Raw genomic sequence first — 19,708 nt, forward strand, 5'->3', positions numbered from 1 at the left:
GGAATAAGGTTGTGAGCCCTGGGAAGACAGTCCTGTCGCCTGGATCTATCCTGCCAGGATCACACAGGGAGCTCAAGACGTGCAACAAGCAGAGATGAACAAGAATGGGCAAACCGACCAGACGAAGGAACGTACCAGGCATGCAAGCTAGACCCAGGAGTCAACAGGCTGAGGCTTAGCGTCCCCCACGGCGTCCACCAGCCTGACCGAGGGCCTGCTGGGCCCAGGTGGAGGGGCCTTCCTGCCAGAGTCGGGCTGCAGTGCATGGTGGGTGGGCAGACAGGAGTTAGAAGCAGAAAAAAAAAAGCAGGTTAACTGCAGCTAAGGGCAAGCTAGGCTGGTCGACATGGACAAGGAAGGAGTGAAAAGAAGGGCCTGCCAAGGCAGTACAGGGAAACCAAGCTCTGGAACTGGTTATGGGGCGCCACACGGATATACCCAGAGGCTGGTATGTGAAGCCAGGATACTGGCACAGTGTATGTGGCAGATGCTGCCCTTCCTAGGGGACCACAGTGGACATCTTGCCCCGACACACATATAAGAAAAGGGAACACATCCACTTGCTCAGACTCTCTGGTCCTATGTAGCCCATGGCCGGGCAGAGCCACCCCTGTCCACTCCAATGCAGCAAGAGTGTGCACCATCAGACCTCTCAGGGACTGATGCTGGGCTACTGCTTGGGCTCTGCAAATGAATGCCACTCCAACCATGTCCCCGAGCCCTGATCAAGCTTAGCACTGCCCGGCTGTTCTTGTGACAAGCCCAAGACATGAAGCCTCCCTGGGTATTTGTCGCTGTCACTCACTTTCAACAGTTCCTTCTCGGAGGCCTCAGAGTCATTTCCCAGCGTCCTCCGCTCCCTCCGGTCAACTGTGGCATACCCATCTGTAGGGTGGAACAAAGCAGAGAATGAGCAGAATTCTGGGGAAGTCGGGAAGAAAATCCTAGACAGGGAACTCCTGGTCTCAGGGCCAGCTCCAACCAGCCCTGAGGCCTCCAAACGGCCTGTCTTTTCTCCAGCTGGCATTCTGCCATAGCAAGGCCTCCCCAGCACCACCCAGGATGGGCGCAGGTGCCCATCACCACCTACCCCACCATCCCACCCCCCCCTCCCCCCGCAGCCTTCTTCCCTGAGCTCTTTCCTACCCCTCTGAACTCACCCGGACCAAGTGTGTCCATGGGGATCAAATCCCGGGTGACTGACTTCTCCCCATCTGCAAGGCACGAGCAGGTTTCTATGAGCAGTGGGGCAGGCAAGGGGAGGGCAGGGCAGGGCAGGGCAGACAAGCTCGCTGCCATAGGACAGTCAGTGCTCAGTGTTGTGTGTCAGAAGTCCGTGCTGCCTCCCTAGCCCCACCTACCTCGTGCACTGGCAGAGGGGAGCTACTCTTAAGCCTCGGGGTTAAGTTTTGTATCCCTCCCCCCCCCCCCAGCCTGTGCTCACCAGGGTTCTTGTCCACCAGTGGCAGTGTGCTGTCATCAAAGCCCCCAGAACTTGGCGTTCCTTTGGGTCCCTTGGCAGTGCTAGCAGACTACAGAGGCACAAAACACATGTAAGAGGTAAGGCCAAAGACACTTCTGCCTGTGGGCAGACCTGGCAAAGTGAGAGAGAAGGCAGGACAACCGCACCTGGAAGCGTGCCTTGGTCCAGCCATCCCTCTGTAGGGCTCCACGCAGCTCCTTGTAGCTCCACACAGTCTGTAGCACGTGTGATGCTGCCTTGGCCTCCCGCACTGACTGGCTGCAGCAGCAGCAGCAGCAGCAGCCAGGGTTGGGGTCAGTGGCCTACCGTATCCCAGTCTCCCTCTACCCCACCCCCCCCACCCCACAACCTCACCCAGCACGCAGCAGGCCCTGCCCTCACGCACCTAGATGCCACGAGTGCCACCAGTGCAGGCACACCACGGGCCTGCAGGAGGGAGCGAGCATTGTCCAGGCTGTCAGACACAATCTCATGGATGGTGTTGAGTACGGCTACCACCGTATCCTCCTCCAGGTGGGCACTAGGGTGAGCAGGAGCCTGTGCATTGCGAACATTCCGAACCAGCTCTGTCATGGCATAGCTCCCTAAGAGGCAGGGTCAGGTGTTAGGACACACCTCTGTCCTACCCCTGTGGGAAGTAGCAGCATTCAGACAAAGGAGCTCACCAGGAGAGCTACCACCTCTACCGGCAGGTTAAGCTTCAGGGACCAGGGGAGGAAGACCTAAGCTCCTACAGCTCAGGATAGGACCAGCCAACCACATGGGTCCTCTGTAGTCCAGCCTCCAACAACATGTCCCCAACACCTGCTCTGTTTCACAAGTCTCGGTTTATCCCGTCAGCATCCTCACCAATGAGGTCTTTGTTGCGCTGGTCTAGTGAAAGGTTGCGCAGCGCGATGGCGACAGCACGTACCACCTTGTCCGTCTCAGACTGTAGCAGTTCCACCAACACCGGCAGCCCACGTTCCTTGCGTACCGTGGCACGGATGTACGTGGCCCACTGTGAGGGCAGCACAGGAGGTGACTGCTCAGAGGGGAGTGGCCTTGCACAGTACCTACACCAGCCATACTGTCCAGGGCACAGTGCTCACAGCCTGACGCTGAAGAGGTACTGTGTCCCCTCTTTTCCCACTGGCCCAGACAAAGGCAAGGGCCTGAGGCAGAACCAGCGTGGTGTCCGGAACGCCCCGTCCGGGTCTTGCCCTCCCTGCCGACCTGACTCCTCACCGTCCAGTTGCCAGCGCTGAGGTTTTGGAGGGCACCGGCTGCAGCTTCCAGGGTGTTGAAGTTCCGGCTCTCCGTAAGGAGTGAGAGGTAGAGACGCACCACCTCGGGCTGATACAGCAGCTCAAAGCCTAAGATACAGGCAATGGCAGCCCAGAGTCATGGTGAGAGACCTCTCTCCAACTCCAGCCCCTTTTTCTTCACTGTTCTGGAACTAGGGTGAGCTGCCCAGGATGGATACTCAATAGTTACGTCACGTTTAACATCAATTAATATCCCCATTTAGGCAAGGTGGGTGGGGGCGCAAACTTAACGGTCAGCCGGGAGACAGAGCAGGTGGAGGAGGCCAGTCCGTCTTTAACCCTGCTTGCAAAGAAATGGGACCAAGCTCACCTGGGCGCACATCCATAAGTGGGGAGAGGGAGATGGACGCTAGGCTACTTTAACAACTTCAGAACTTACCTCCCCTGGATTTAGGGCAGTGCCCCTAAAACCAAGGCTTACCTACCCTCTCTGACAACAGGGACCACCTTCACCAGTACGTTACAGACTATGTAGCTGATGCCCCATGTCTCGAAACAGGCATCCCCAGCTGCCCTAGTGACTGGGGCCCCGCCCGCCAGCAAGGATGGTACCCAGCACAAGACCTCAAGAATTAAGAGCTAAGATGCCTTCGATGTATTAAGAGCCAGAGCTTCTGCCTAGCTCAGGACATTACTCCCACAATCCATCACTCTCCCTCACCTCAAGCCCAGTCTCCCTCCACTCCTGCTCTCCAAGTTTCCCCAGGGCATCTGCACTGGCTGGCTACTGTCCCTGGGCCCTTCCACCCCAGTTAGGGGCATCTGGGTTCTCCTATCCAGGGTAGTCTCTCACTGAGGTCAGTCCCCAATGCATTCAGTTTAGTTTCAGAGCACACTGGAAATCCAGCAGACAGAACAGATGGCAGGGGCGCCCCACTCTGGACTGCGGAAGTCCATTCTCGCATCCTGGCCCCTGGGTCACTACCTTTGAAGTAACACAGCTTAGTCGCTGCCTGCAACCTTCCAACCCACGCACCTCTCACTCACTGAGTGACTATGTGAAAGCTTATGTGAAACAACCTGTGCACACGGTCTGAACCCTCAGGAGGTGTCAACCCTGGACCAGTCTCTAGGAAACCCCACTATGATGGATGGGTCTGTTTGTCTATCTGACCCTCTAAGGCCAGGCCCTTCTGGCTTACTCAATAGCACAAAGCTCTGACCCTTGGGCCAGGCTCCCCAGCCCCACCTCTTTGCCCATTCACCTTTGGCAGCCTCAGTTCGTTTGGGCAGGTCCAGTGTGTCAAAGTTTCGGTCCATCTCTCCGTCCCTCTTCCCTGAAACAGAAGGGACAAGTGTGTGCCAGGAGGTTGGAGGTAGGCACAGCCATCTCCTGCTCAGAGCCCAGAGGGAAGTGAGTGAACAGGCACTAAGAACTCTCTGGCAGAGATGGACTGTTCTCAGAGTAAGGAGTCAGGCTGGCCAGTGGTGGCAGCAGAGCCTAGGAACAGCCTAACCATGTCCTGGGTGCCCAGGCCTCAGCTCTCATCAGTTAACGGTGATGTAGCACGCTGCGCCACAGAGCAACAAGATTAGGCCTAAAAGCTCCATCCAAGGGGAAAACTTCCTCGGCCCAACCTCTACTGTACAGAAGGATGCCTGCATCGAGGTTGTCCTCTTAGCCCCTTCCTGGGAGCCCCTGGCTCCTTCCTGCTAGGCCCTCTAGCCAGCAACGAGCCGTTGCAGATGACCTGGTGCCCCTGGCTTGCTTACCCGGATGGTACTTCTGTGCCACACATCACCCACTCCATCAGAGGGACAGATGATCCTCTAGTACTGGCCACTCCCTGGGCCCTGCCTACTGTTTGTTCTGTCCCACTCCTGGCCTGGTAGCTTGTTCTGACTTTGTAAGCAGCAGTCTCTGGGCCTCCCCCACCAGCCCAGGGCCAGCATTCCAGCCTGTGTTGTCATGGAGATGGCTGCCCTTCCCGTGGACTGGGGGGGTGGGGGTGGGGGTGGGGCAGGGCCTGAAGGCTGGAAGGCATCCCAGCTGCCCTAGAGTTGTCATGGAAATAACCGCCTGGCCTGAGTGTAGTAGTAGGTAACTTGAGTGCCAGTCTGTTGCTCGCTGCACTTGCCAGACCTGGACAGCAGAACGGGGACTCACCTTGATGGAACCACTCCTCTGGGCGGCCGGAGGAAGCACGGGAAAGAGGAGATGAGCCTGAGCAGTGGTACCCCACCCCCACCCCTCCACGACTCACACTCCCACCCAGGCCAGGCCAAGCAAGCAGACTGTGCGGCCTCACTCCAGGAGCTCTGGGGACTCATTACCCATAAGCCACAGGGAAGACACATGGTCAGAGGCAGGTAAAAGCAATTAACCTGTACCACGGCCACCGCCAGAGAATGCAGGAACCCTGCAAGTATTGAGGGTGCCTGGCCAAGTGAAGGAAAGACTAGCCAGGTAGAGTCACTGTGGGCCCTCAATCCTTCCCCAGAGCAGAGAGACTAAGGTGGGGTAGCACCCCACGGCCCACAGGAAAGGATTGGGCCTTGCATCTGCACCTTTCCCATTTGCTGCATGTCCCGGGGGCTGACTGTCTGTCTTCTCGCCTCCAGGATCTCCTCTCACGGATATGGAAAGCCCCGAGCCCTGGGAGCAGTGGGAAAGAGACAAATCCCACCCTCACCCACCCACCTTTGGCTTTCTTGCCACCAAAGCAGCTGGCGTCATCCTTCCTCCGACGCTGGGAGGCTGTAGCACTGCCCGGGATCCCAGGCTCGGCCTCCTGGTACCTGTCAGCCCCTGGCACCTCCTTGTGCACGTGGTAGGACAAGTTCCGCATGATGCACACGCAGTTCTCTACTGACTGTGGAAAGAGGTGGCCTGGTTGAGCAGGAACACTGAACAAGGGGGCTGCTGATCTTCTCAGACCATATGTGTGAAGAAATGGCTGGTGGACACTAATGGCACCGTCAGCCTAAGGTAGAGGAGACTGCCGGGAGGGACCATGTGCCACGTGAAGGACTGGGTCCTTTGCTCTGGGCAGTTACTACCAGCTCTCATCTGTGCCATTCTGGGGAGCTCCCAGCCCTTGGGCCCTGGTTCTTGTGACCATTTGGTTCTGAGAACTTGGGGGGTAAAGGTTGTGAGCTGGTCCCCACCTGCCCCACCCACCTTATTATCTGTGTCCTTCCTGCCCACAGCTGACTGCAGGGCATGTAGGAGAGCGTCCACCAGCCCTTCGCACTCACGGAGTCGCCGCCGGGCCTCGGCACCATCTGAGCTCACATTCCTGGGTGGAAGGGAGCAGGACCACCGGTGACCCCTGTTCTTGCCCCCACTAGCCCGCCAGCCCATTATGCCTCAGTGGCTTTCGTCTGCACAAAGGGCCCTGCTGGATCACAGTGAAAGTGAACAGGGTGGCCTGACTGTGCCTGGTGTCTGTGGGAGAGGAAGCAGGTCCCCCAGTTCCCAGCTGAACTGGAATGGGATAGAGATAGGCCCCTGGAGGCCAGAATCCATGATCTGCAGGTAATTCTGCCCTTTTGTCCCAACAGTGGTTCCCAGTATCAGGACCCATGGTGGTAGGAAACTGAGGGGCAGGCAGGACCTCAGGGGCTTAGCACTGCATCTGTGGGTGTTGAGGAAAGCTCCCCTGGAAACCTGAGGCTCAGGGATGCAGCTCAGGAGCTCCTAAGACTTGGCCGAGCTGGGATATGAGCACGGTAGCTCCCGGCCCCCTGCAGATCTGGCCTAAGCCCCGCCCCCTGCCCACACCTCAGGCAGCCTGATGTGTTCTTGAAGACTGTTGTCCACTCGGCATCCCGGGGCTTCGAGTCTTCATTAGGCTCTCGCTCCCAGCCTGAGTGGGGCACGATGACCTCATGGGTCAGCGTCTGTAAGCCGTGGTCAATGATGACCATCTTCAGGGGCTCGTAGGATGACAGGTTCCAGAGTGTGCCTGTAATGTGTGCCACTAGTCAATACTGCTGACCACGGTCCTACTGCCTTGGCCTCCCCAGGGGTGATGCTCGTGATCTGCTCCTGCGTTTCCTCCTCACCCTGCAGTTGCCACACGAAGCTAGCATAGTTGTTACTAGGTTTTAAGGGGTTGTTGTTGTTGTTGTTGTTGTCGTCGTCCCAGGGAGGGTACCCAGGGCCTCTGCACACGCTAGGCAAGCACTCCCACTGAGTGATACCCAGCTCATATAAGAAGTTAGGAGCAGTGAAACTATAAGAGGTTCTGGGGCCCCATAGAGCAAGATGTATTGGCAGTGCTTAATGGTGGCTATCAGTTAACAAGGACAAGTTATACGAGAGGCATAAGCAGTGACCCATCCATTCCCTGCTACATGAATAGGTGAACTGGCAAATGGTCCTGTGACTCCCAAGCTCTCCAAGGCACAAGCCCTACTCCTGCACTCGCACAGGTTAGGAACCAGGGAGGCAGGGTCTGGTGCCGGCAACCCTGCGGCTGAGAGTTGAGGACCCATCCCAGAACCTGGGCCTGCTCTATTCCTGTTTACCCACTTTCGGGCTGAGCCATGCTCATGTCAGCCATGGCCAAGGCCCACTCACCAGTGACCAGCTCACGGACCTCATTGTCACGGGCAGCCCGCAGCAGGCGCACCAGGGCTGGCACACCCCCGCAGTCCCGGATGGCAGCCTTGTTGTCAGCATCTCGGCCATAGGAGAGGTTGCGCAGCGCCCCACAGGCCCGGCGCCGTACCTCAGCCCGAGGGTGATCTAACAATGCCACAAGCAGGGGCAGCCCACGCAGCTGCCGCACTCGCCGCTTGATGCCCTCGTTTTCAAAGCAGAGGTGCTGCAGGTAGGCCGCCGCATTGGCCTTCACAGGGTCCACAGGGTGCCGCAGCATGGCTAGCACCTCGGGCAGCTCCGGGTCCCGCCAGCGTGGCTCCTTGCGGGTGCTATCCACTGAAGGCGAGCGCCGCACTACCCGGTCCAGGCTGCCCAGACTGCCCCTCTCAGGCTGGGCCAGAGGGGCAGTTGCTGCTGGGAATGGAGGCCGCTCGTCTATCAGCTCACCGGCATCATCTGCTGTGTCCTCAAAGGCCCTGTGTGAACAAACACATGCTGTCAACACCTTCACAGTAGCCGCCAGCCCTGCCCCCCACATTCTGTCCAGGGGTCTGGGAATTTCCTGTCAAGGCGGACTGATAGCATCCTGCATCTCAGCCCCAGAGAGTGTAGGCAACAAGAGTTCTGCTCTGGCCAAGCCAGTGGCATTGCAAGGTCAACATTACAGCCAAACCCAGCATCCCTCCCATGTCTAGAAGTTCTTTCTTTAACAGTGTTACTTAATTGTGACCTAATACGCTTTGATGTGGCATCTGTCAGGGACAGGGCAGGAATCCTACCTCCTTTCTGTAGTATCAGCTGACTAGACCAGTATGTGAAGGGTAAAATATCCCTCCCTGTGCATGGCCCTCCAATCAGACAAGGACTTGTCTTTGGCTCTCAGTTGCCCAATGAACTCTCAAGCCCCGCTCCCCAGGGAAGGGACTGAGGCTAGGAAGGTCAGGTAATTTGCCCAGAGTCACATAGCAAACTCTAGACTCAAGCTGTGGCCGTGTCTTCATGCACGGATGTAAGTGGGAGCAGCATAAAGGGTAGGATCAAGGACCATCATGACAAGAAAAACCAGGGCCTCTAGGTTTCAGCTAGGGTGCATGGTGGAGACCAAGGCACGGACCCCTCAGAGGCCTTAAGGAGAGTCACATCGTGAGCATCTGATGTCTGGGTCTTCATGGCCAGCCGGCTAGCCATTAGAACAGAGCCAACTTCAGGCTGTGTCACCAGGTTCATGCCTATCACCCCAGACCTGTTCTTTTTTTTTCTTTTAATTAAAAAAAAATTTTTTTTTTAAATTATGTATACAGCGCTCTGCCTGCATGTACAGAAGAGGGCATCAGATCACATTATAGATGGTTGTGAGCCTCCATGTGGCTCCTGGGGATTGAACTCATGACCTCTGGGAGAGCAGTCAGTGCTCTTACCGCTGAGCCATCTCTCCAGCCCCTCAGGCCTGTTCTTGCTGCCATCCTTAAGAAGAGATGGAGCCAATTCAAAGGGAAATGTAGCCTGATGGCCTGTGGGGTACTGTGTACTGGGGAATAGAAGACAGCATCGGGTGCTCACCTGGTACGGAGGCCCCGCCCATACTCAGGTCTCCTCCGCGCCGCTGTGCTGTAGTCAGGCTCCAGGTCAGGGCCACCCTCATCATCGGCAGCCAGGCTCCGCGTATCATCCTCCAGGCCGTACGGCTCAGCCTGGAAGTGCTCAGGCAGGGAGCGGCCACTTGCTGGTCCAGACTCGGAGCCCATGGGGAAGGCTTCTCGGCGGCCAGGCAGTGTGAAACAGCCGTCACCAGGTCCTGGGCCCAGGAGGCCAGTACGTGGGGGCCGTACCCCAAGCCCTCGGGACAGGCTGCCATAGCTTGGAATATCATGGGGCTCGGGGCCATCAGGAAAGCCACCTCCACTGCTGAGGTAGGCTCGGGAAAGTGTGGCTGCTGGGCCACCACCACGCAGCAGGAAATGTCGGTCCAGGGGCCCATCGGCAAAGGGGCCAAGTGGGGGGCCGCCGTCCAGCAAGGGGAGTCCATCAGGGCCCAGAGGCACCTGGCGTACTGTCCTTGTGGTCACAGTCTTGACCGTTTTGGTGACCTGATGGACAAGAAAGGTGGCTCTAGAGACTGGACAGTGCCACGCCAGCCTCAATTCTCCACCCAAACAAAGAGTTTCTAAGGGGCCACTTCACATGCCTGTTCTAGAGGGGTGGCTGTGGTTGCCCAAGCTGCTCTCCTCTTGCCTGGGTCCAGCCTTACCTTAGTCTCAGTGCGCCGGGTTGTACCATCTTCTGATGTGACAATGGACACGTGAGAGGTGGGTGTGCCGGGGTCTTCCTCCACTGTCACCGTCTCCTCCAGTACCTCGGGTGCCTCTGGCATCGTGGCGAGCGATGCCTGGCTACCCGGGCTCTGCTCCTAGAGGGAGAAGGGCGTCGGGGTCAGGGGTCAGGGATCCACATCATGACTGACTCTGCCTTGGATTCCTGATGACGTACACCAGGGGTTATCAGCTCCTCCACCTTGGGCTGAGGTTCAAGGCAGGTCCATCTGGACCCAAAGGCACCTGGCGCACTGTCCTTGTGGTCATGGCCTTGACTTTTTGGTGACCTGATGGACATGAAAGGGGTTATCTGGGCTTGTTGGCTCTAGAGAGCTGGACAGTGCCCTAAGCCAGTGTGACCTCAATGCTCCTGGGTGCAAAGTGACCTCCCCTCAGCTGCGTGGCTCTGCCACAGGTGTCTCTAGGCCCAAAGTGGACCACGAAGGTTCTGCAAAATGCTCTGCTGGCATCACCCACCTCCTCAAGTTGTCCTTTCTCATTCTACTCCACAAACTCTGAATGGCCAAATTCTGGAGTCAGTTTCAGCAGAGTTCACACACTCCTGTACCAAGCTCAGCTAGGAGGTCCGAGATACCCACCTCCTAGAGTACACAGGCACCCACACTGCTAAGATATCCTTGCTCCTTCTGCCCCAGAGGCTCTTGGGACATGGAGACCGTACATCACGTCAGACACTAGATATATGGATCCTACTTGCCACCACCCTGCAGAGAGGCATGATGGGGGAATTGTAGGCAAGATAGTTACGGACTGAGGCCCACGGCTCTGAGAACCACAGTCTGTTCTGGGCCCAGGGCCTCACCCTGTCAACATCTCAGGGCTGGCATCTGGCCTGGACAGGGGTTGGAACTCAAGCAACAGTGGGCGGGTTGGAGGGGACACATTCTTTCGTAACCATGGCTAGGTCAGCAGAAGGCTGTGCCTCCTCACCCAAGGCCCAGGGAGACCTAATAGTTCATGCGACATCTCCCCAGCTCTGGGGCCACAATGCCCTTCCCTGGCCTGGGTGCTGTGCTAAGCAGGGGCCAGGCTGGCTTCGAGACAGGCCTTCCTGCAGAGATCACTGGGACAGTAAGCCTTCCCAGGCCAGCTCCCGTACTGGGGAAGCACCTGGCCCCCGTTGGAGATTGTGCATGAGTACAAGTGTATTGCTAGCACCACAGGACATCTCCCAGGCTCTGGTGACACCAGAAAGTGGAAACACAGGACACGCCTCTCCCTCCCTCAGGGGCTCAGCTCTGGAGAGTTAAGAGGTAATTTTGCAAATGAGAGACCTGAGGCCTGGCTACAGGTGGTTGGCGCAGGACCGCTCAAGCCCTGGCTGAGTGATTTCAGGAACTGTCTAAGAAGGAAACCTTTGGGCTTTGCCTCACCTCTCCAGGACAAGGTTCTAGCAGCCCTTTTCCTAGCCTACGGATGAAATGGAATGTCTGCTGGGGCCTGGCCAGGAAGAGGAGACCCTGTTCCCTGGGAAAGAGAAATAGATGAGGCCCAACGTGGGGACAACTGGAAAGATGCCAGACTGGGTGACCTGGGCACTTCTCCAAGGCCACTGACTCTGTGCTGAGGCCTGTGCTGTTCCATCTCTTATTTGGCGACCGAGTGCCAAGCCGTAGCTCTCAGTGCTGGACTCTCGGAAGCTTGTCAGAGGGGTTTTTTTGGAGGGGGGAGGGGGGATAAGGGGGGACCTAGGCGATGCATTCCTAGATATGGAGGAGGGGGAGGAGCAAGGCTGAGGGGACAAGTTGCTTAGGACATTCTGCCAGGGGACAGGGCCCCTTTGTAGATTTGCATGCATCTACATACATTAAACATTCAGAGAGTCCGCCCTTCTCTCTATCTAGGTGGTAAAGCGATGGGGACACTGAATCACACACAGGCCCTGGGCTGTGCTGAAGATGTGGCACACAGACACAGGAGTGGCCTGGATAAGAGGGATCTCCAGCAAAGGTTGGCAACCTGCAGTAGTCACCCACTAGTGTATGGGCTGAGGGATCCTGAGTTTCCAAGATACTCTGCTAGCAAATGACCTCAGGAGGCTAAAAGCAGTCAATGACCTCACCCAGGCAGGCAGGAGTGTAAGTCAGCCACGTTCCTGGGAAAGTCAGGCCAGCTACACATGCCTGGGCATACACACAGACAGAGGTCTGGACTCACACAAACACATGCCTCCAACAGGAGCATGTGTACATACATGAGCTCCCAGTCAGGAGCACAGGCACAAGTATGTATAACCTCAGTTCTCAAACGTACCCATCTTCCATCCACCTGTCTGGACTTTTATTGGCACTAGCCTTTACATGTGCTTCCAGCACACAGGGGAGGAGCTAGTGACACCTAGTCACCCACCCACTACTGGGGTTTCACTGATCATACAGATGGGAAGACGGAGGCCTCTGGTAGTAAGAAGCTCAAGGCCATCCTGGGACTCAGCTTCTGGAATTGCTGTGCAGTGGGTCTGTGAAATGGGGGGCTGACAAGCAGCAATCGACATTCTGTCTCCATGTTTCACAACCTAGCAACCAGCCTATCCAATCCCCAGACTCCCAGCCACTTCACTCTGTATAAGGCATGCCCACCTTCCTGACGGTACTGCCACAGCCCGGGGCGACACCCCACGGACCAACTATATACGATCACTCCCTGCTTCTCCAGCCTCATCCTCTCTCCTCTAGAAGAGGCCATATCCATCCATCCAGCAGGACAGGAGAGGGACCCCATGGGCACAGTGCTGAGCACAAACCCATGGGGGCTCAGTTTCCTCTTGCAGAGAAGGGAAGGACACAGGAACCCATCCCACCTATATGCCCAATGCCACGCAAGATGTGTCCTGTACTTTACTGATGAGCATCTATAGTCTGTACCACGCAGGACAGACCATAGGTCTCTGTACATCACCCTGTGCAGTTTCTGCTGGCATACATCAACCACTAAGTGAAGTGAGGTGCATACTCAGAGCCCACACCTCCGGGGCCAGGTCCCCAGAGGACACAAGGTAGATGGATGGATGGCGTTCTGAACTCCAGCATGACCCTCCCCAGCAGAGTGTAAGTAAGACAAGTTAGGCTGACATCTCCCACCAGGCAGGCCCTTGGTCACCACAAAACACCACCTCCTTTATGCTCAGTCTCTGCACAACCCTTCCACAACCCACAGGAGCAGTAATCCTCCCAGGGTGTGGCCCCAGACAGTAGCTAAAAGGCCAAGGGACATATGGTGGGATGAACAAACTGGGGAGGGGACCAGAAATCCACGACTAACTAGGCAATCAGTGACCACAAGCTATGGACCACGTTAGGTATATAACAGACCTCCCTCCTACTACCAGTTGTCTTTCAGGCAGTCCCTGCGCCATACAGCCTGAGTTTCCAGGCCTACTAACGAATCCCGCCCCGTCGGAACACAGCAAAGGCTGCACACCTGCCCCTCACCAGTAATGGTCTGTATGTATGGCCAGGATGCCGGCAGACCCCTCACAACCACACGTGGGCAGTACCGGGCTCTGCTCCTCCCTTACCCTCCCCTCACGTGCAATGCCGCGGCAGAGAGGGTTTCCATTAAATCTCCAGAAGCTGCTCCACTGGTCCCCAGAGTGTAGTGGAAGCAAGCGGAAGGGGAATAGAGGGAGCCGAGAGATCCCCTAGGGAGCAAGAAGCCTAAGCCAGTTTCCTTCGGTGGGCGGGCCTCACTCTATTCGAAGAAGGGCCATTGGGAAGGGCCTGTACCCCCGCCTTCTCGCCACCCCAACCCCCACCCCCGCCACCTGTCCTACGGCCGGCCAGAGGGGTGCACCCTTCCCGGGTCACGCTCGATTTGAGTGCAGGGTCGCCCGGCTTGCGCCCCAGCACGGCGTTCCAGCCCCAGAGGTACCGGCATGCGTGGTGCTCGCACACGCCCCCTCCGCAGGGCAGCGGGCTCACTCCCGCCACCGCTCCCGGCCCCAGGGTCAGCACAGCCGGCTCCAGAGCAGACAATAGCTGCCGAGGGCTGGCGGCTCGCAGAAACAAAAGCAGGTCTTCCCGGGTAGACCAGGGCCTCAGGACAACGCACCCCGCCTTCCCCATAGGGACCGAGTTCTTTCCAACCTGTCTGAGTTCGGCCGGCATCGGACCGAGGCTGGGAGGCCACAAGCCGGCGGGGGCGGCAGCTGGACCGCGCTCCGCGGGCACCTCGGCCGCTCCAGTTCCACTGACTCCCTCCCGTGAAGGCGGACCTGGCAGCCGCCAAGACCAGCAGCCAATCGGGGCGGGGCGCACCCAGGCGGGGCGGGCGAGGCTCCGCCCCCCCACAGGCCAGGGCGGGACTCTGCAGCGAGCTAGGCCTGACGGGTTGCCAGCCCAGGTCTTGCCTCCGCCCGAGGGTCGGCACCCCCCACCTCCCACCCCCTCCCCCAAAACACACCCTATGATACTTTGGCAAAGCCTTCCTACCGAAGTCTTAATCTACCCACACTGAATGTGTAGGGGCCTATCCACCTCTACAGTTGTGTAAACTGAGGTCCCACAGAGTAGACCAAGGCAAGGTTACTTACCATCCTGACACAAGCTACTTTTAATCCTAACTGAGTAACTTTCCTCTTAAGGCACAGCTCTGGTACAGTCAGGCTGCAAAGTCTCAGGTCCTCCTTCTGCATGGGTCTCCAAGTAAGGGTCCCTGCAGAACTTAGTGGGGACTTTAGTGCATAACCTCACAAGGCACACAGCTTATGTCTTGGGCTCCCCATCAAGACACAAGTCAGTAACTTCTCACCCTTTGAAGGCCGTTTCAGTGTATTAAACCATGGGACCAGCGGCCAAGTCTGGAGTTGCCCTAGGCTATAAAGTCTCTGATTGGAGCTCTTGTCAGAAGCCCTGGAAAACAGGTGGCTTTATACCCTGTCCTCTGTCTGGCTTGAGTCTTTTGGGAAATGGCAGATGGGCTGTGGGGACCTGAGCCAGCAAGATGCACTTTACTCCACCCTAAGCCTTCCAGCAGCCACACCTGGGGAGTTAGACTTCTGGAGGAAAACAAGTACAGGGAGGAGAGAAGCCAAGACTATAGGACGCGTGCTTCATCACATGTAAGGGAAGGTTTTGAGACAGAGCTGAGGCCAGCCCAGGGATGCTCAGTGGGTACTCTACGGAAGGCTTAGCTCCCTGTCTCCTGTCTGCTTCTCCTCACTCCAATCTGAAAATTCAAACCATGATGTGCCACTAGCAGAGGCTGTACTGCCCAGCATGCTCAACCATGCTCATGTATGCTAGGTGCCCACTGGCCTCAGTTTCCCTGCTCAGGCCAGGATACTCTGACTTCTGACCTAGTCCATCCTCCATTCTTACCACCCTGGCCAGTGAATCAAACATACTGTTTTTGAGGAGATGCGTTATGTTGAAGCTGTTTCTATCTTCTGTACGTTTTCTAACTGCTAGTGCCCCAGCCACCTGAGATAAGTCCAGTAACCCAGCTGACCAGGTAGGTCACAGTGGTATGCCCCTCCTTCCCCAACCCCCACCCCTCACATACCAAGGGTCTCTACTGCTGAATGTCTTCATCCTGTTAGAAGATGAAGGGCAGGCATCCAGGACCGTGGAAGAGTTCAGGGAGCAAGGCTGCAGTAACCCTTGACCCCTGGCTCCCAGGCTACAGGCTCCTGGCTACCTGCCTTGCCACCACCCCAAGCTATCGACCACCAGTGCTGACTCTGTGCCTCTAAGGTAGGTCCTGGGCCACCTCGTGTTGAGATTAATATACAAAGATTCAACACTGAGGCAATGGCCTGGCCAGACCCCACCTCCTCCTGTCCCCACTGGCCTGTTGGATCTGACTAGAGCCAAGAGTGCGATGGGATGATGGGTAAGAGAAGACTAGGGTTGAGGTCGGCAGCTCCAGACTGTGGGAACATCTTCCTGTCAGGGCACTGACCCTGAGGGTGCCCTCTGTCCTCCCATACTACTTGTCAATGAGATGGAGAACAGAGCCTGTTCTGTCCTTGGGACGGCTGTACTGAGTGCCTTGGTGCCTGAGGAACATCCTCAGGGTCAGTGACTGCCACTGACCCCATGTGGCCCAATTGAGCTGTTTCACTTCCTTTAGAAGGTTAGGGAACATTAGCAGCACAGAGCTTACTATTTGGTTGGGTTTGGTTTTACATGCTAGGGCCTGTCTCTCTCACACTTACACACACACACACACACACACACACACACACACACACGGAGTTACAACCCTCATCCTGTCTTCATCCCGTTAGAAGATGAAGGCTTATACGGCAGATCAGGGTCTGCAGTCAGACTCAGCAAGCTCATCACGAGTGTGACCCACTCCCCTCGGTCCTAATTTACTGTTCTGCCTTTCACAAACCACTCAGGGCCATATAGTTGAGAAAGGGCTCTCTGGCCAGATGTAGTGGGTTATGGCTTTAATCCTCGCAGTTAGGAAGCAGAGCCAGGCAGATCTCTAGTGAGTTGATGCCAACCAAAGCTACATAGTAAGGCCTTGTCTCAAGGCAGGGGGGCGGGGGGTGGGGGGGAGGGGAATGGAGGAATGAGAACAAGGAGGGTAAAGAGGAGGAGGAAAGGAGGGGAAAATGGCTCCTTACTATGCTCGGGGTCTTCTAGAAATCTAGAGATCTTTGGCTCTGGCTGCTCTGCATTTTAGGTGAGAAGTGAACAGGTGTAGGAACCCTTATCTGTGAACCATCAGACAAGGACAACCAGGGCCAGTCTCAGCCTGTCCCCTGAGTCTCACACAGGGAGCTTGTGTTTGAGTCTCACATGCCCAGCGCCTCCCTACCTCTCTGGATAAGATGGGCCAGGGTACCTCCTGTCTCTACCAAGTGCATGGTAAGCCTAGCTCACTGGAATGAAGGCCGGGAGGACCAGAGAATGCCGGGATTGCAGATGTTCTAGCACGGAAGGGCTGTACCAAGTTTAAGAGTGCAGGAGTTGAGCATGGGAAACTGAGGATCCAGTCACTCCCTGAGGAGCTCAGAGGACAGCTGAGGCAGGTGTGTGCTCAGGGTGGTGAGGAGTGGCCTCCTCTTCTGGCTGGAAGCAGGGTGAGCCTCCACCATAATGGAAGCCTAGGTAATCAGAGCCGACTCCAGACCTCTGCCATTTCCTCATTCTGGGACCTCCCTGTGTCATGAGGGTACAAGAAAGGGCCAAGAAACTCTGACGCCTGGCTGTGTACTCCCACTTAAGCACTCTCAGGTCCTGGTTATGGAACGGAGCTCTCCACCTGGGGCCTGCATACAGTCTGAGGGCAGCGGCGTGTAAGAACTGATGTTTCTAGGCCACTGAGCTGTGGGCAGATGGTGGGATCCTGCTTGGTTAGACAAAAAAGTTTTGTATTTTTTATTTTTTTGGCTTTTCAAAACAGGGTTTCTCTGGGTAGCCCTTGGTTGTCCCTGTACTCGCTTTGTAGACCAGGCTGGCTTCGAACTCACAGAGATTCGCTTGCCACTGCCTCCCCAATTGCTGGGATTAAAGGTGTGCACCACTGCACCCCGCTTAGGCAAAATTTTTAAGGAACCGTCTCAAACAGATCCAATCCAGCTACCTGAACCCTGAGGGCTCACTCAGTGGACAACAAGATTCCGAGGGGCAGGCATGCCCTGCTCTTGTCTTCGCCATACTGGGTCTGGCATAGACAAATGGGGCTTCTGGCCCCTGTGGGATCTATTTTCCTCTCCTCCCCCCCAGACCCCAGCAGAGCTACAAGTCACTGCATGCTAGCTGTGATCCACCAAGACCTCAACTGTCTCCCTCCCTGGCTGTCTTTACCCTCCCCCGGACTATTACCTGCAGAACCAGCTGTTGCCAGGCCATTGGCAGGGGCTGCCCACTGCCCACCATGCCACCACTGCTCATGCCAGGCTGCTGGGCACGCTCCAGCTGCAGGGCAACGTGGCGCCGTTCCTGCTCTAGTGCCCGTGTCAGGCGCTCAAAGCGGGCCTCCTGTTCCTTCACCGAGGCCAGAATGCTGGCGGCCGAGTGCACGTTGCAGTCCTCCATGATCAGGGTGCCAGCTGCCTGCGGGCGAAGCACAACAAGCTCAGGGTGGGGCCACAGGAGCAACCTGATGAAGCCGTCCCGGGCCCCTTGCCACCCTACTCACAGATCACAGGACTCTCTCCCAAGCCAGAGCATCCAGCTCTCTGGAGGGAAGCTGCATTGATTAAATTCAAAATTAAAAGCCATTAATCTGGAGCTGGCCGGAAGCAGGCAACTCCCTCCCTGTGAGGCTGGGCCTCTGACCCAGGCGCTTCTGTTTCCTGCCAAGCCCAGCCTAGACATGAACCATGGGTTTCTCAGAGCCTGATGAGAGGGTGAGGAGCACTGATGTGATAAGTGTGTTCTCTCCTCTCCCCTCTCTCTCTCTCTCTCTCTCTCTCTCTCTCTCTCTCTCTCTCCCTCCCTCCCTCTCTCTCTCCCCCCTTCCAGGCTTCTGGCTGCCCCTGATTCTGGCAGCTGATTCCAATCTCATGGGATCACCTCAGTCCTGTCTCACAGAGGGTAAGGGTCCACCAGCAGCCACATAGGCAGCATGGCCAGGTCAGAGCAGCCAGCAGGCAGGGTATGAGGGGTTGTCCCCACCACAAGCGCAGGCCACCAAGGTCAGTCGCTGTAGTGACCGTGGAGCTCCTAGAAATGCTGACCAGGAGTGCAGCCTCCACTCACAGCCACTCTACCCAGGACAGGGTTGTCTCTGCTTCTCATGGCTGAATAAAACCTGAAGGAGGTTCCGGCAGAGCAATGTTATGTTTAGACTCCCCTTGCTTAAAGCTGGCCTGTGTGTGAGCGGCCTGATCTAGAGGGAGTTCCCAAGCATCAGCATCCCAGTCTTTAGAGGCTCAGGCTTGTCCACACACTAGCTGAGTGCTATTCCTTGACCCCCAGGGCCCCTGGGAATTGGAAGGAGGGGGCTTGGTGTTTGCCGTGATAAGCCAGCCTTTTCCCTTGCCACTCGGTCTCTGGCTGACCAGTGTGTTTGTTTTTCACGGACAACAAAAAATAGGCCAAGTATGCAGAGCCGCGATCCAGGAGCTTGGCTGCAGGGATACGGGGTGGGGGTGGGTTACAGCCATAGGCCATGCTCAGTGTGTGGCCTGAAGCTCAGTGCTGCTTGGGACCTGCTCCCAAGCTGGTTCCAGGCCAGCCCACTGAAGCAGACTGCTGGACCCCTCACCCCTGCACCGATACAATGTCTGAGCTTAGAGAAGGAAGGGCCTTGTGTGGGAACGTCATGCATGTGCTGGGTGATACCCACACAAGACCAGTCCTGCAGCAGCCCACTGGTGACACTGTACCTCAGAGGTAAAAAGCGCAGTCCCCTCAGCAAGACAGCTGGGGAAAGTGAGGCCCAGGGGAGGCAAGAAGTGAGTGTTGGCCCCCACAGCTGTTCATTTCCTCTGCACCTGTCACACAAATAAAACAGCCAATGTGACCATGCAGAAACACTGATGTGGGCAGAGGAACTGACCTCAGCCAACCATGGCCTGTAACATTAGCTTCTGTTGGGAGAGGTGGTGGCCACCACTAGGGAAAGAGATAGGAAGTGAGGGACAGATTGGGCTCTCTGAACACTGTGGCACCACAGCAACAAAAGTCGTAGCCACCGAAGGGGCACACAGCAGCCTAGGTGTTGCTAGGAAGCCAGATGAGGGTATGGGGTGAGCCTTGAGGAGGGTCTCACCCTAGAGGGGACACTTACCCTAGGGAGGGAAGGGGTGGGTCGAAACATCAGCCCACCTAAGCGGAGCTTCAGAACCACAAGGCAGGGACAGCCAGCCAGCTGTGGGTCTTGTGGACAAGAGTCAGCATCCTCCCAGCTTGTGTAAAAATGGAGAATCTGGTTCCACTTCTGACTTCATCCCTGTGCCCTCTGACCTCCATCTGGTATAACCCACCCCGGGCTGCAGCCTAGAGGTAGCTTCCCAGACCCAAGCCACCTTAATCACGCCACAGCTCTGGGAGCCACAAAGCTTCCCTCTGAAGGGTAGCCATTGGCTCTAGTCCGGGGCCCAGAACTCTGAGGCTGAGATGAGAGAGTGGCC

General features: G+C 56.7%; 1 protein-coding gene across 5 annotated transcripts in view; it reads right to left on the bottom strand.

Moving 5' to 3' along the window:
- The window catches only part of ARVCF (ARVCF delta catenin family member), a 59,373-nt gene that overhangs the window by 2,022 nt on the left and 37,643 nt on the right, over nucleotides 1–19,708 (bottom strand). The window contains exons 4-20 of one of the 5 annotated variants that reach the window (XM_084802424.1): nucleotides 17,454–17,684; nucleotides 9,588–9,746; nucleotides 8,900–9,426; nucleotides 7,316–7,815; nucleotides 6,515–6,698; nucleotides 5,912–6,029; nucleotides 5,432–5,603; nucleotides 4,898–4,915; nucleotides 3,996–4,067; nucleotides 2,711–2,838; nucleotides 2,333–2,483; nucleotides 1,869–2,067; nucleotides 1,630–1,741; nucleotides 1,445–1,532; nucleotides 1,161–1,214; nucleotides 806–885; nucleotides 136–255 (exon numbers count right to left, since the gene is read on the bottom strand). In XM_084802424.1, the coding sequence (XP_084658550.1) occupies nucleotides 148–255; nucleotides 806–885; nucleotides 1,161–1,214; nucleotides 1,445–1,532; nucleotides 1,630–1,741; nucleotides 1,869–2,067; nucleotides 2,333–2,483; nucleotides 2,711–2,838; nucleotides 3,996–4,067; nucleotides 4,898–4,915; nucleotides 5,432–5,603; nucleotides 5,912–6,029; nucleotides 6,515–6,698; nucleotides 7,316–7,815; nucleotides 8,900–9,426; nucleotides 9,588–9,746; nucleotides 17,454–17,684 (2,901 nt within the window). In that variant the 3' untranslated portion in view covers nucleotides 136–147. Of the gene's footprint in view, nucleotides 1–135; nucleotides 256–805; nucleotides 886–1,160; nucleotides 1,215–1,444; nucleotides 1,533–1,629; nucleotides 1,742–1,868; nucleotides 2,068–2,332; nucleotides 2,484–2,710; nucleotides 2,839–3,995; nucleotides 4,068–4,897; nucleotides 4,916–5,431; nucleotides 5,604–5,911; nucleotides 6,030–6,514; nucleotides 6,699–7,315; nucleotides 7,816–8,899; nucleotides 9,427–9,587; nucleotides 9,747–13,757; nucleotides 13,914–17,453; nucleotides 17,685–19,708 lie in introns of those variants that run through there. The other 4 variants (XM_084802427.1, XM_084802426.1, XM_084802425.1 and 1 more) reach the window with 4 other exon arrangements.

This window comes from Acomys minous (assembly GCF_964271855.1).
Source record: "Acomys minous genome assembly, chromosome: 11".
Taxonomy (NCBI): Eukaryota; Metazoa; Chordata; class Mammalia; order Rodentia; family Muridae; genus Acomys; species Acomys minous.